This window comes from Panulirus ornatus, chromosome 18 (assembly GCF_036320965.1).
Source record: "Panulirus ornatus isolate Po-2019 chromosome 18, ASM3632096v1, whole genome shotgun sequence".
Lineage (NCBI taxonomy): Eukaryota > Metazoa > Arthropoda > Malacostraca > Decapoda > Palinuridae > Panulirus > Panulirus ornatus.
This window is the reverse complement of record NC_092241.1, coordinates 50,984,958-50,999,903: the sequence shown is the minus strand read 5'-3', so window position 1 is coordinate 50,999,903 and position 14,946 is coordinate 50,984,958. Positions and strand designations below refer to the sequence as shown.

Below are 14,946 nucleotides of genomic sequence, written 5' to 3'. Positions count from 1 at the left end.
TACGCTCGCTGTATCCTATGACAGTTTTGTGTTGTTACTTTTATTATTATCATGATCCTCATCATTATCATTATATCATTAGTAGCAGTATTATTAGTATGGTATATTAGTGTCATTATCAACAGTGTACCAAACTCCTCCTCCCGCAGTGGCGAGGGAGCGTCAGGAATACACAAACCACGGCCGTATTTGCTCACATCCGTTCTCTCTGCCGTCATGAATAATGCACTGAAACCACAGTCTACCATCCACAGCCACGCCCCGCCAGAATGATGTATTGAATGAATGAATGTATTCCCTAGACCGCTTCACATTCCCGGCCGTTTTTCAGGTCATTAGAGGCATTCTTTTCCCCCCCTTATATTCATATCAGATCAATCCAATTCATTCTTTCCCGTGCACGCTTCTCACCTTCCTGAATGTTTAGGCCCCGATACCTCAAAGCTTCCTTCACACATTCCTTCACCTCCTGCCCAGTCTTTCGCTTCTCTTTCCTCCCTCGACACATAAATCCTATCAGCCAGGTTTTTCTTCGCTCATCCTCTTCATAAGTTCGAACCATTTCAGCACGCCTACGTCGGTCAGTTGAATCAGTCTGTGATCACTGTAACACATCTGTCTTACACTGTCGTTCCTCATACCATCACCCCACCACTCCAACACGTCCACCCTCCTCGTTTCTTTGGCATTCAAGGTTCACGACTCGCATTTGTGTATCACTGACGGGACTACTGTGTTTTCAAACATGTCCAAGTTCGCTCTAACAGACTCTTTTACCTTTCCTTCCAAATGTTCCAAATGCATCTTTGCCTCGCCTACCGTCCTTATGACTCACTTCAACCACAGGGTTCCATCTCCTGCCAGGTCCACTTCCATATACTTAAAGCCCTTCCACTTCCAACAGGTCCTCACCCCTCCGACGTACACTCAACCCATCTTGTCTCATTCCTACGCTGCAATTTATAATCTTACGCTTGTTGACATTTACTTTCAACTTCCTCATTTCACACACACACTCTCTTACCCTCTGCCACCAGCATCTAGAGTTCCTCCCTGGAGTCTGCCACCAGAGTTGATTCATCTGTAAACAGCTCCTGATTCACTTCTCATACTCACACTCCCGTCCCAAGCTCTAAGGCCCTAGTATTTACCTCCCCACACAACCCCTCCACGGTGGTGAAGTCAAACATCCTTAGATGTCCCTCTTACCTGTATATCAAGATGGTACACCTGTGTTATGCTTGTCCTCGAGCACATCCCTTCAGGCAATTCAAAATGTCGTGTAGCCTCACGAACCAGTTAGCAGCAGTGTCACCCATCAGCTTGAAGAAACTCAACTGTAGTCCCATTCGCTCCTGCCACTATGCCATACTTCTCCTTACACTATGCCTTCATTTCCTCCTCTCTTTCCACTCTACTCTTTGCCGTGATTCTCTCACTGTGCATGCCATCTGGTCCCACACACCATATCCGTCACCCTGTCATTGAACACATTCAGCAGGCCTTTAGGAGCCTCACTCCATCTTTTTTCCGCCTATTCTTTGCTTGTTACCGCTTCTCCATTTACTCTCCTCACTGTATCTCCCAGTTGTTCTCTTGTTCCCATGCTATTCATCTCTTTTCGAGACGTCTTCTCATTCTTTATGTAGTTCATCATTGCTCTTTCACCTCATTTCCCACTTGCCTTTGTTTTCCGCTCTCGTACCTTTCTCTTTACCTCCTGCTGCTTCCTTTTATACTCCTCCCAAGCACTTGCACTCCTTCACTCCCTTTTCTTATACACTAGTGGTTTAACACCCTGATACTACCACTCGCTGCCCTTTCTTACAAGTTCACATCTCACCACACATGTAAGCACTGCTTCCCAGAACACCCTGCACTCCTTTCCCAGCCCCATGTTTCGTTTGCTCGCCTTATACTACTGTTCACTGACTCCCTTTTGATATCTCTGCTCACAAACCTTTTTTTTCTTTTTTGCTCGAAGCTAACTCACTTTCGCCGCTTCTTTCACAAATATATTATTACTTCTAAAGTGTCATTATTTTTTCCCCCCAAGTGACATCAGACAGATGTCCTTCATAATCTCTTTGACAACGGCCTGATGTCCCATGGTCTGACCAACACCTGACCTGAGGTCGTGATTTAATCTTGACATTAACGACACGTGACCTGGCCTGACCTTTCTCGATAATGAGCAAGTAGAGCGACATTATCTTCAACAAGAGGGTGGGTTTCGTTGCATCTAGACTTCCACTAATCAACAGCCTTCCTTCATTCTCAAAGGGCGTTTAATCGTCAATGACTTGGCGGCCACGCTCACACAACTAACACTATTAGCATGGTCCACTGGTCTGGCTCACAATTACCTGTGTTGCAGCAATGAGTATCAATGAGGCAGTCAGTCAGTCAGTGTGGTAGTCCAATGGCTCTCGGACACTAAGGTGCCGCCGCTCCTGCCTTAGCTCGCCTCACTGCCTTACCTTACCCTGAGCTGCACTACCTCTGTAATCTATCAAACGTAGTGTGTGTGTTTGTGTGTGTGTGTGTGTGTGATCCGTGTTTCTGTATCCCCCTCTCCGTCCATCAGCACCGCAAACAGAGAAGCTGAATACATAAGAACGCAAGCCAAACCTCTTTTATCTAAACCCAAATAAAACGTTTCACCTTCGCTACCACCACCAAGAAATGATCAAACAGCTCATCTTGCTGCCACTCACTCTCAACACGTCCACATCCCACACCCTCTCCTCTTCACGTCCGGTAATTGCCACTTAATCCAGTAATATCCGTCAACTCTAAACCACACTCACACATGTATACTCACGCATGCATCTTTTTTTAAAAAAAAAAAAAGAAAAACGTACTATTCCCAAATACCATTCCATTGCCAGCACACATTCTGTCGACAGGTTATGTGCTGGGCCCCAGGCACCCCAGCCTTCCAATTACACCCTCAATTACCACATCAGCCACTCTTGTATTCAGGTCTCTTGCCGCCAAGACTCAATCCATTGCGTTAAAACTGTCAAAGCGCTCGCTCATCTTCTCCCCAAAAAGCACTTCTTTTTTTTCCCCCCTCATCTTCATCCTCTCACTACCAGGTCCACGTCATCATCATTATTATTATTATTATTATTATTATTATTATTATTATTATTATTAATATTATTATTATTATTGTTATTATTATTATTATCATTATTATTATCATCATTATTATTATTATTATTATTATTATCATTATCATCATTATATTACCATTATTATTATTATTATTATTATCATTTTTTGTTATTATTATTATTATCAATATTATTATTAATATTATTATTGTTATTGATATTATTATTATTATTATTATTATTATTATTATTATTATTGTTGTTATGATTATTAATACGAAACGAGGACATCAGAATAATTCCTTGTGCCTCCTGTCCACTGTCGTGGTCATGTGTGTCGTGCACAGTCACTTCAGTGTGACTAGATAGCATCATTGTGTAAAGTGGAAGATGAAGAGAGACACGTACATCAGAGCCGAGCTTCGTGTTGCACGCAGACACACTGGACGTGGGTGGAGGGGGGGTATAAAGTGGTGTGGGAGGAAGCTGCATGGACCTGATCCAAGCTATGCAGCTGGGGACATCCACCAGCAGCTGTACACACACACACACACACACACACACACACACACACACACACACACACACACACACACACATCCGGGGTATACACCAGCAGCTGTATATAAACACATCTGTGGCATACACCAGCAGCTGTACACACACATCTGTGGCATACACCAGCAGCTGTACACACACATCTGTGACATACACCAGCAGCTGTACACACACATCTGTGGCATACACCAGCAGCTGTACACACACATCTGTGACATACACCAGCAGCTGTACACACACATCTGTGGCATACACCAGCAGCTGTACACACACATCTGTGGCATACACCAGCAGCTGTACACACACATCTGTGGCATACACCAGCAGCTGTACACACACATCTGTGGCATACACCAGCAGCTGTACACACACATCTGTGGCATACACTAGCAGCTGTACACACACATCTGCGACATACACCAGCAGCTGTACACACACATCTGTAACATACACCAGCTGCTATACACACACAGAACATAAACTTGGTATACACTTGCCACAAAGCAGTTTACCTTTCGTGTCATTATATACCCAAGTTTACCAGGAGTGTGACTGACTTCAGAACAAAAACATAGTTTACATTTGTGTGAGTTTACAACATATGGTACACTAACTGTGTAAACTAAAGATTCAGATGGTCACTGATGGTGTGTGTTCGTATGCGTACTTGTGCGGAGATTTTGTCGCTGGGCAAGCCTAGCGCGTAGCGCTCACCGCTTCGTACGCTTAAACAGCATCCGGTGTCTCTTTGGCGGGCGGTCACCCATCCAGTCACTCGCCACACACCGCCTTGCTTTAACTCTCTCTCTCTCTCTCTCTCTCTCTCTCTCTCTCTCTCTCTCTCTCTCTCTCTCTCTCTCTCTCTCTCTGATCGTGTAGAGGGAAGCTGCGTTGCCCAAAGTGTAATGAGATTGTTACGTGGTTCAGCATAGTTTACACACACACACACACACACACAGACACACAGACAGACACACACAGACACACACACACACAGACAGACAGACAGACAGACAGACAGACAGACACACACACACAGACACACACACAGACAGACAGACAGACAGACAGACAGACAGACAGACAGACAGACAGACACACACACACACACACACACACAAACACACACACACACACACACACACACACACACACACACACACACACACACACATAATTTGATCTGAGTGTGCGTCGCTGTACAACTATACCAATACACGTTGTTGAAGACTTAGAAGACTTTCAAGTTATTTCTTGTGGTGTGAGTTTGCAACAACTGTTAAGTTGATGGTAGAATGAGCTTAGAACACGACATAGTTCACCATGTGTGTAAACCTATGATGTCAGACTGATGTTTCCAGTGGTGTAAACTTAGGTCAATGCTGTTTCCCGTGGTGCAAACTTAGGTCAATGCTGTTTCCTGTGGGGTAAACTTGGGCCAACGCTGTTTCCAGTGGTGTAAACTTAGGTCAACGCAGTTTCCAGTGGTGTAAACTTAGAATAATGTTGTTTATCAGTGGTTTTAGGTTTCTATCGTGACGTAGTTTACATACAGTGTAACATCATGACATTATGGTATACCTGTAGTGTAAACTTCCTACATTGATCTCTACCGTTGGTGTGCCCTCACCACACAGGAGAGTTTACCAATGGTATTTCCTTTAACCAACATTTGAGTTTACCTAACGATGAGACGGTTTACCAGCAGTGTAAACTGAGTATACATCATCACATTGCGGTATTACCACTGGCAACACTGTGTCCATCAGCACCAGTCCTGGTAATCCTGTAAGCGAGGTCACCGGCGCTAAGCGAGGTCACCGGCGCTAAGCGGGGTCACCGGCGCTAAGCGAGGTCACCGGCGCTAACGAGGTCATCGGCGCTAAGCGAGGTCACCCGCGCTCAGCGAGGTCACCGGCGCTAAGCGAGGTCACCCGCTCAAAGTGAGGTCACCCGCGCTCAGCGAGGTCACCGGCGCTAAGCGAGGTCACCGGCGCTAAGCGGGGTCACCGGCGCTAAGCGAGGTCACCCGCGCTCAGCGAGGTCACCGGCGCTAAGCGAGGTCACCCGCGCTCAGCGAGGTCACCCGCGCTCAGCGAGGTCACCCGCGCTGAGCGGGGTCACCACTGCCCACACTGTGGGGCGAGATGGTGCCCTCCACCGTGCTGAGGGAGGCCTGTGGGGCGAGGAGGTGCCCTCCACCGTGCTGAGGGAGGCCTGTGGGGCGAGGAGGTGCCCTCCACCGTGCTGAGGGAGGCCTGTGGGGCGAGGAGGTGCCCTCCACCGTGCTGAGGGAGGCCTGAGAGGCGAGGAGGTGCCCTCCACCGTGCTGAGGGAGGCCTGGGAGGCGAGGAGGTGCCCTCCACCGTGCTGAGGGAGGCCTGTGGGGCGAGGAGGTGCCCTCCACCGTGCTGAGGGAGGTCTCAGAAGGGAGGGGAGGGTTGCTGGGGAGGTCCACGTCAAGCAGACCATAGCACACAGCAACTCAGCTGACGCAGGTCACGATGTTCCTGCTATATACACCATATACACCATAGGAATATATATATATATATATATATATATATATATATATATATATATATATATATATATATATATATATATATATATTGAGGTTAAAAAATTTGAAGAACAAAAAATTCCCTTTTTTTATTGGCTCTTCTTAAACAGGCAGTTCTACAGAGTCTACGTCTACATCTACGCTATGTACATGTGTGCTTGTGGGGGGGTTAAGGGGATGGGGGGAAGGGGGGCAGACGACGCCCCGGCAGCCATCTTGAATGTTTGTTTACATTCGGCGTCTGACGTCATTAGGACGCCTAGTAGGTGGGGAGGGAGGGAAGGAAGGGCGACGACTTGACTTGACTGCCATTGTGAAGTCATCTCTGTTGCATTGGCCACGTTCGCCTCGCTCGTGCGGGAGAACCTCACCGTTGCGGAGGAAGGACGTACATACATCCATCCTCCCTCCTCCTCCTCCTCCTCCGTCCCCGTCTACCAGGACACGTCCAGTACCCACCCGTGGCGCGTCCCAGAAGGCAGTCGTTTTGTATCCCCAGGTCACGCGACCCCTGAAGAAGAGGAGAGGGACGAGGTGGCCCCCGTCGAAAGTCGTGGTATAAAAAAAGATTCCCCTCCAGTGGACGAGATGGCCAAGGGGGTGTGGAGGATCGGCCTCTCCTCATCCACTCTGAGCTATGAAAAGGTTGATGATGATACGTATGTACCAGGCGTGACCTCCAGTTGACCTGCAGGTCATGAGAAAAGCTGCCGTAGTGAACGAAAAGGGAGTTTGGCCTTAGACGAGGAGGCGTCGTTTCACCTGCCGACGGTCGAGTGACGGTATAAACAAACACTGTGGAGTCGTGTGGTCCACTGAGACTCGTACGGTCCACTGTGGAGTCGTATGGTCCACTGTGGAGTCGTGTGGTCCGCTGAAGAGTCGTGTGGTCCACTGAGACTCGTATGGTCCACTGTGGAGCCGTGTGGTCCACTGAGACTCGTACGGTCCACTGAGACTCGTATGGTCCACTGAGACTCGTATGGTCCACTGAGACTCGTATGGTCCACTGTGAGTCGTGTGGGTCCCACTTGAACCGGGCCTTTCAGATGCCACCAGGTCACCTCACTGAACTGCTTCATGTTTCAGACACGCACACACACACACACACACACACACACACACACACACACACGAAGCCTCAAGGTCATGTTTCAACTCGAACCTCTCGTTTACGTCAGCACTTCACTCAACAGATTTCTCATCCTACATCAGTTTCTACGAATTTTATTTGTCTTTCGAAGTCTCTCTGTATCGGCCACCACTTCTCCTGTAGGTGGAGGGAGCCGTGGCTGCGTCCAGCTACCAGTGGAGGTTCTGGCCGATCATTTTGTAGAACTTAAAGTTGAAAGGTCTGTAGAAGTCCCTGAGGATGTTGTATGTGGTCTGGGAGACGGGCGGATGGGAGCGGCCCTTGGAGGAGCCCAGGCAGTGGGGACGGCCCGTCTTCTCTCGCTTCACCAGGCAGGGGAAGCCCTTGGTGGCGTTGAAGAAGAAGTGCTTGTCCGTGATGACGCGGCGCAGACCCAGGAACTCCTGTGGGGGAGACGAAGGTGGTGTTAGTGGCGCAAGGTGGAGGGGACGTATATATGATCATTCTTCAGTTAAAAGCTTTTGTAGTTGGGACATTTCAGGCCCTAACTCTGTTTCCCTGCGTTCTCGAGAGCGTATTATTCAAACTATATATATATATATATATATATATATATATATATATATATATATATATAGAGAGAGAGAGAGAGAGAGAGAGAGAGAGAGAGAGAAGACCAGCATCTGAGGAAGGTGTCGACGAAGTCAGCCGTCACTCCCTTCGTCGTAAGGGCCCAGCCCAGCCCTGCCAGCCAGCCAGCTTCTGGTGTTGCATTCCCACGTTGCTGCCAGCCCGGCCCGGCCCGGCCCGGCCTAGGTGTGGGAGAGGGAGGTTGTCTGGATGGGGTGATGGTGTCGCCCTGGATGCTCCTACAGCCAGGCTGAAGCTCCTGCTGTGTGTCCTACGGTTGAGCTCTCTCTCTCTCTCTCTCTCTCTCTCTCTCTCTCTCTCTCTCTCTCTCTCTCTCTCTCTCTCTCTCTCGTGTGTGTGAGCCTGTTTGGTGCGCATATCTGTGGTTCGTGTGTGTTTTTGTAACCTCATATTTCATGCTGTAGGGAAGGGGAGAGAGTGGAGGGGAGGCGGTGGTTGATCATGTCCTCCTACTGGAGTCTTTAAGGGGAGGGGGAGTCGTCCGTTTTCTCTTGAGACAGCTACAGGTACAGTTTTTTTTACTACAGTACGTCTGAATGCAGATGTGAGGAGGTATGGTTTTTACTTCTAGGGGGCATCGCCAGACGAGTTTCTTCTTCCCACATTAGTGATCTTTCATATTATATGTATAAATGGCGTGCTAGCTACGTCTCTTCGTTGTATATTGACTACTGTTATATTTCTCTCTTGTGTCTCCCCTGATGATGTGATTATTACACGAAAGTGCACTTGGGAACTTATCCTGTTTCATTTTCCCGTGGACTCATAGGAATATATATATATATATATATATATATATATATATATATATATATATATATATATATATATATATATATATATATATATAACATTCAAGTATTTCCTTTTCCATTTCGGATCCTTCTGTATTCTCCGTTGTAAAACATCTTAGGGGAACCTGTTTTCATGGGTGTGTTTACTATAATTGCCTCCCTTACAGACTGTAGTGTTCATATGTATCATCTCCCTAACCTGTACGTCCCTACATGATGCAGTCTACATGTACCAGCCAGCAGAGCCAGTCTCGCCTCTTATATCACTTGTTAACACAGCCACCTCGCTGTACTGTGCTTAGGACCCCGTTTTTCTCTTGGGGTGTATACACATACGACATCTGACATCCTTTTTCGTCCATGACCCTCACACTGTATATAAGTGATTCCCTACATCTTCCTTTCAAGTTTGCTGCTTGATCTCGTGTCCTCTGCTCGTCTTATCCCTGCAATTTCACGAAGACCTGCTTCGTATCTGCCTCATCCAACTGGGTTTAAAAAAACATGGAGGCTTTTGTGATCTAGGCGACCTCTCGTTCCTCCCCTTCTTTTGTGATGGGCAACTACGTAAAGCCTTTAGGCTTTCCCCTGATAACTTAGAATTGTGGTGTCCTCTTCATCGCCCTCCTCTGAACAACCTCTCTCAGTTCTATGTTCTTCTTCAAGCATGGTGACCATAGTGTGAGACGTAGACGCTAGTTCTGGGCCTGATGTAGGGTATGAACAGGTGGCTCAGTACTTCTTTATCCAGCTGGATGCTGTTGTGGTATACCAGAGTAGACAGCTGGTCTCCCTCACGGCTCTGAGAAGGTGGGGCTCTGGCTGACGATGGCAGATCTCTTAGTTCCTCTCACACGTGTGTGTGTGTGTGTGTGTGTGTGTGTGTGTGTGTGTGTGTGTGTGTGTGTAAACTTGGACATGAAGGCCACATTCTTGAGGTGAACCGAGACTGTGTTAGATGTCACCTTTAACACCATGATGTTCATTGACCAGACGCGCCCCGACCGACCCCCCTCTCGTGATCCTGTGTTTGACCTGTGCTGACCCCCGACTCAGAGGCCAGGACACAGGGGTCGTGGCGGGCGGGCGGTGGTGGTGGTACTGATGGGGGAGGACTGATGGTGGTGGTGGTGGAGGAGGAGGAAAGATTGAGTGTGGTGGAGAGAGGGACAGGGACCTAAACCTCTGATCTGGGTCATGGCCAAGTGCACCAACACATCACAGACGGGGTACAGGTTCTTCTCCTCCTCCTTCTCCTCGTCCTCCTCCTCCTCCTCCTCCTCCTCCTCCTCCTCCTCCTCTCCTCCTCCTCCTCTTCCTCCTCTTCTGTGACCTGAGGTCACCCTTCGACCGAAGGCAAGTTTAAGAAGAGGCTTGTCTCCTGACCTATACATGGTCCGGCCAGGACCACTGGCCAGCCTGTGGTCTGAATTTGTTATTTACGTTCCACAGGTCAGCCCTCCGACGAGACTTTTTGATGGTCAGGTCAACATCTTCTGACCTGTTGATGACATGATCAGGTCTAACAGGGCACTTGCTGACCTGCATCTGACCCAGCCAGGTCCACTGTTCATTTACTGACCTGGTCTTGACGCAGTCAAAGCCGCATATCACCTGACCTGGGGGGGTAACCTGTGATCCCGACCTGGGGTAACCTGTGAGCCTGACCTGGGGTAACCTGTGAGCCTGACCTGGGGTAACCTGTAAGCCTGACCTGGGGTAACCTGTGAACCTGACCTGGGGTAACCTGTATACCAGACCTGGGGTAACCAATGAACCTAACCTGGGGTAACTAAAAAAGAAACCTACCTTTAACCTGCCTGGCTGTTGTGGTGTGTGTGTGGGGGGGGGGGGGGGGGGGGGGGGGTAGGAGAAAGCCCCAACTTTTCACCTCGACCACAAAAATGGACGGACGTGTTGCCTACTGAACCCAATCTAACTGGCTTCGGTTGAGGGTCAGCTGACCTGACCTTTTCAGAGCTCGACCCTATCAAAAAGGTTAACCACTCACCTGGACCTTACAGAGCTCGGCAGCTGGGTCTACTATGAGGTTTTCGCCGCTCACGATGTGTATACTGGAGCGAGGGAAGTAGGCCAACCAGCGCTTGAGGTGTTTGGCGTACAGCCCTCCGCTGATGGGGCCCCACTCGGAGTTGACCAGCCCCGAGGACGACTTGACGAACACCAGCTCTTCGAAGGCCCTCCTGGATCGGTGCTTGCTACGGCGGCAGCAGGAGGAGGAGGAGGAGGAGGCGAAGAAGACGACGACGACGAAGGCGGCGAAGGGAAGAAAAAATGGGTTGATATAAGGGTTACGGTAATGGTGTTGGGTGGACATGTATCCTCATAATGGGTGTTGTTCCCTAGGGTTCTCTCCTGCGCCTGCGCCGCGCCCCCCACCACGCCGCCCCTCCCTCCTATTTAAGAACGCTCTCCCCGTCTCTCTCCATCACCTTCTACAGATGTCTCCTGCTGCAGCAGGAGGAGGAGGTGGCGGACGACGGAGGTAGCAAGACGACCAACGCCTTATTCTCTCTCTCTCTCTCTCTCTCTCTCTCTCTCTCTCTCTCTCTCTCTCTCTCTCTCTCTCTCTCTCTCTCTCTCTCTCTCACACACACACACACACACACACAAAGAAACGGAAATTGAAAGCAGTTAACGACAGACAGACAGACAGACAGACAGACAGACCCGTGGGTGGGTGGTGGAGGGGGGAGGAGGGGGTGGTCCTCCTCGTCCTCCTCCTCTCTCGAAGCTATTGTCGTGATAAAAGAGATAATGAAACAGAGTTTGGCTGGGAGAGAGAGAGAGAGAGAGAGAGAGAGAGAGAGAGAGAGAGAGAGAGGAGAGAGAGAGTAGAAGGTAGATGACCTCTTTTTTTTGTTTGTTTTTGTTTTCGTTTTTGTCTCGTGTACGTCCCTTGTGGTTGGGTTTGCTTTGCTGCTGCTGCAGAAGGCGACGACGAAGGGGGACGAAGGTAAACGACGGGTTGGGGCGGCGAGGCTATAATAAGGCAGCGGCTGTGGACGTTGTTGTGTACTGTGGGGGTTGACACGGGCTCCCGGGGAGGAGGAGGAGGAGGAGGAGCAAGAGGAGGAGGAGGAGCAGGAGGAGGAGGGAGGAGGAGCAGGAGGAGCAGGAGGAGGAGGAGCAGGAGGAGGAGGAGGAGCAGGATGAGGAGGAGGAGGAGGAGCAGGAGGAGGAGGAGCAGGAGGAGCAGGAGCAGGAGGAGGAGGAGGGAGGAGGAGGAGGAGGAGCAGGAGCAGGAGGAGGAGGAGGAGACGTATACATACGTCAATGGCGACGCTTCATACGACTCGTGTCTCCCCTGGGAAGGACAGACTTGTTGCTCAGCGTCGTAAGTAGTCGACGCTTTTGAAGAAAAAAAAAGAAGAAAAAAAAGTCTTAGGAAGAAAAAAAAAAAGGAAAAAAAAGTCCTAGGAAGAAAAAATGAAAAAAAAGTCTTAGGACGAAAAAAAAGAAAAAAAAGTCTTAGGAAGAAAAAAAAGAGGAAAAAAAGTCTTAGGAAGACAAAAAAGAAGAAAAAAAAGTCTTAGGACGAAAAAAAAGAGGAAAATAAAAGTCTTAGGAAGAAAAAAAAAGAAAAAAAAAGTCTTAGAAGAGACGAAATTCAAAGGAAAATGACTTTAAAGAAAGAAACTTGTCTTGGCTGAGGTCTCATGACTCAAGGGGACCCTTCGCACTGAGGCCCCTGGGGTGGTCCGCTCTCCCCTTCTCTCCCTCCTCCCGAGCCCCTTCTTCTTCTGTGGTTCCTCTTTAGGGTCTTATTAGTCCTCGGGGACCCCCCCCAACCCCTGAGAGATTATCCATCTGGGGGTGCGGGCCCCTTGATCGGCGACCAGTTCTCACGGGCTCGTTACCTGGGGAACCCTGACTTCCAGAGACCCTTAACGGGGGGACCTAACATCTAGGGACCCTTCATCGGTGGCCCCCTAACTTCCAGGGACTCATAACTGGGGTCCTTAATCTCCAGGGACCCTTCATTGGGGCCCCCTAACTTCCAGGGCCCCATAACTGGGGGCCCTAACCTCTAAGAACCCTTCATATGGGCCTTAAACCCAAGAGACCCTTAACTGAGGGCCCTAACCTCTAAGACCTTCATATGGGACCTAAGACCCTTAACTGAGGGCCCTAACCTCTAAGAACCCTTCATATGGGGCCCTTAAACCCAACAGACCCTTAACTGAGGGTCCTAACCTCTAAGAACCCTTCATATGGGGCCCTTAAACCCATGAGACCCTTAACTGAGGGCCCTAACCTCTAGAGACCCTTCATTCCGGGCCCCTTAACTTCCAGGGTCCTTCTTTAAACGAATTCCCTCCCTGGCTTGGGGGAGAGGGGTTTGTGCACCCCTCCCGCCCGCCCAAACCCCCTCCCTACATTTTAACCACTGGAATGGCATTTATGCTAATGCCCGGCGAGCACCCTGACGTCGGCAGCGAGGAGGACCCAGCAGCAGCAGCAGCAGCCGACGACGCCGACGCTGCTGCTGCTGCCATGCCTGAGCCAGCCAGCCTGAGGGACAGACAGACAGACAGTCGTTCAGCTTGATAGTCAGCCACTTAGACGGGTGTCATCCACGACGGAGGTGCGGAAGAGGAGGAGGAAGGCGGGAGGAGGAGGAGAAGCAGGAGGAGGAGGAGAAGAAGCAGAAGCAGGAGATTGGAGGAGGAGGAGTAAGAGAAGAAGCAGGAGGAGGAGGAGGAGGAGGAGAAGCAGAAGCAGGAGATAGGAGGAGGAGGCGTAAGAGGAGAAACAGGAGCAGCAGCAGGGGAAAGAAGAGCAGCAGCAGGAGGACGAGGAGGAGGAGAAGCAGGAGGAGGGAGAGGAAGAGGAGTGAGTGTATCTTGAGAGGGTGTGTGGTGTGTGTGTCCCGCGACTGTGGCATGGAACCATCTGGCTCATGTCCCACAACAGACAGGAGGAGATGATGACGTCCCTCATTGTGGTGGTGGTAGTCTGTCAGGCACGACCAGACACAGATCAATCCCTCCTCTCCTTCTCTCAGATCTGATGTGATAAAAAATGATCACTTTCCTGGAGATGGCGCACTGATTATTCACTAATTATTCACGATAATCTTTAGATTAATCATCGGAGCGACTTACGATGTACGAGAGAGATAAGTGGCTTTCAGGGTGGAGGGTTGAAAGAGAACCTCCCTCCTTCCCTCCCTCCCTGGGTGTGAACTGCTGACAGGGGGAGAGGGAGATGGTAGGGGAAGGGAAAGGAGGAGGAAGAGGAAGGGGAGGTGATGGGGTAGATGGCAGAGACATCCAGAGGAAGAGAGAGAGAGAGAGAGAGAGAGAGAGAGAGAGAGAGAGAGAGAGAGAGAGAGAGAGAGAGAGATTCAGTTGAATCTCTCGATTTATCTGTCGGTTACATTGAGGTAGGAGGCCTTGTGGGGTTCGCCCTGTCGTGGTTGGTACACCCCCCAGAGAGAGAGAGAGAGAGAGAGAGAGAGAGAGAGAGAGAGATAAACTGTCGGGGGAGGCAGGAAAAAATTAACCAGACGTGAGGAGACGAAGGGAGGAACCCAGCCAGCCAGCTACCTCTGGGGAGAAGTGAGCCTTGTGCCGGGGTGGTCGTCCTCCATCCTAAACCTTTACCACCTCCTCCTCCTCCATCCACCTCCTCCTCCTCCATCCACCTCCACCTCCTCCTCCTCCTCCATCCTCCCTCCTCCTCCAGGATCGTCACTTTATGTACACAAACTGGTGGGTTCTCCTGGGCTTTCTGGACGACCCCTACCGCACCCTCCTCGCTGGAGGGAGACCATACCCAGACCTGAGCGAGCGCCTGCCTGGCTGCTGCTCTGGTCATTCTGGCCTCCGTCTGACGTGGTCTCGGGAGAGCCGTCTTTTTTTGTGGGGTTATCACACCACCACCACCAGCAGGAGGAGGGAGGAGGGTCGGGCTTCGCCACTCAGGTGGAGACGATGTGTGGGTGTGTGTTCGAGGAGGGTTTAGCATCTTTAGCTTTAGGTTAAGCTGAGTGTGGGGTCTGATAAAAACTTTAGCGTTGGGGGTTAGGCTCTGAAGTGGATAAAGCTTTAGCTAGATAAGACTTATGATGGGTTAAGCTTTGAGTGGATGAAGCTTTAGCTAGATAAGACTTAAGGTGGGTTAAGCTTTGAGTGGATG

At 49.9% G+C, this 14,946-nt stretch overlaps 2 protein-coding genes across 6 annotated transcripts in view; one reads left to right on the top strand and one right to left on the bottom strand.

Moving 5' to 3' along the window:
- Positions 1-14,946, top strand: part of Lasp (LIM and SH3 domain protein Lasp) — a 459,511-nt gene that overhangs the window by 41,614 nt on the left and 402,951 nt on the right. The window lies entirely within an intron of this gene.
- Positions 6,318-14,946, bottom strand: part of LOC139755075 (heparan sulfate glucosamine 3-O-sulfotransferase 6-like) — a 154,923-nt gene continuing 146,294 nt past the window's right edge. For all 5 annotated transcript variants that reach the window (XM_071673151.1, XM_071673152.1, XM_071673154.1 and 2 more), the window contains exons 5-6: positions 10,793-11,000; positions 6,318-7,779 (exon numbers count right to left, since the gene is read on the bottom strand). In XM_071673151.1, the coding sequence (XP_071529252.1) occupies positions 7,546-7,779; positions 10,793-11,000 (442 nt within the window). In that variant the 3' untranslated portion in view covers positions 6,318-7,545. The remainder of the gene's footprint in view (positions 7,780-10,792; positions 11,001-14,946) is intronic.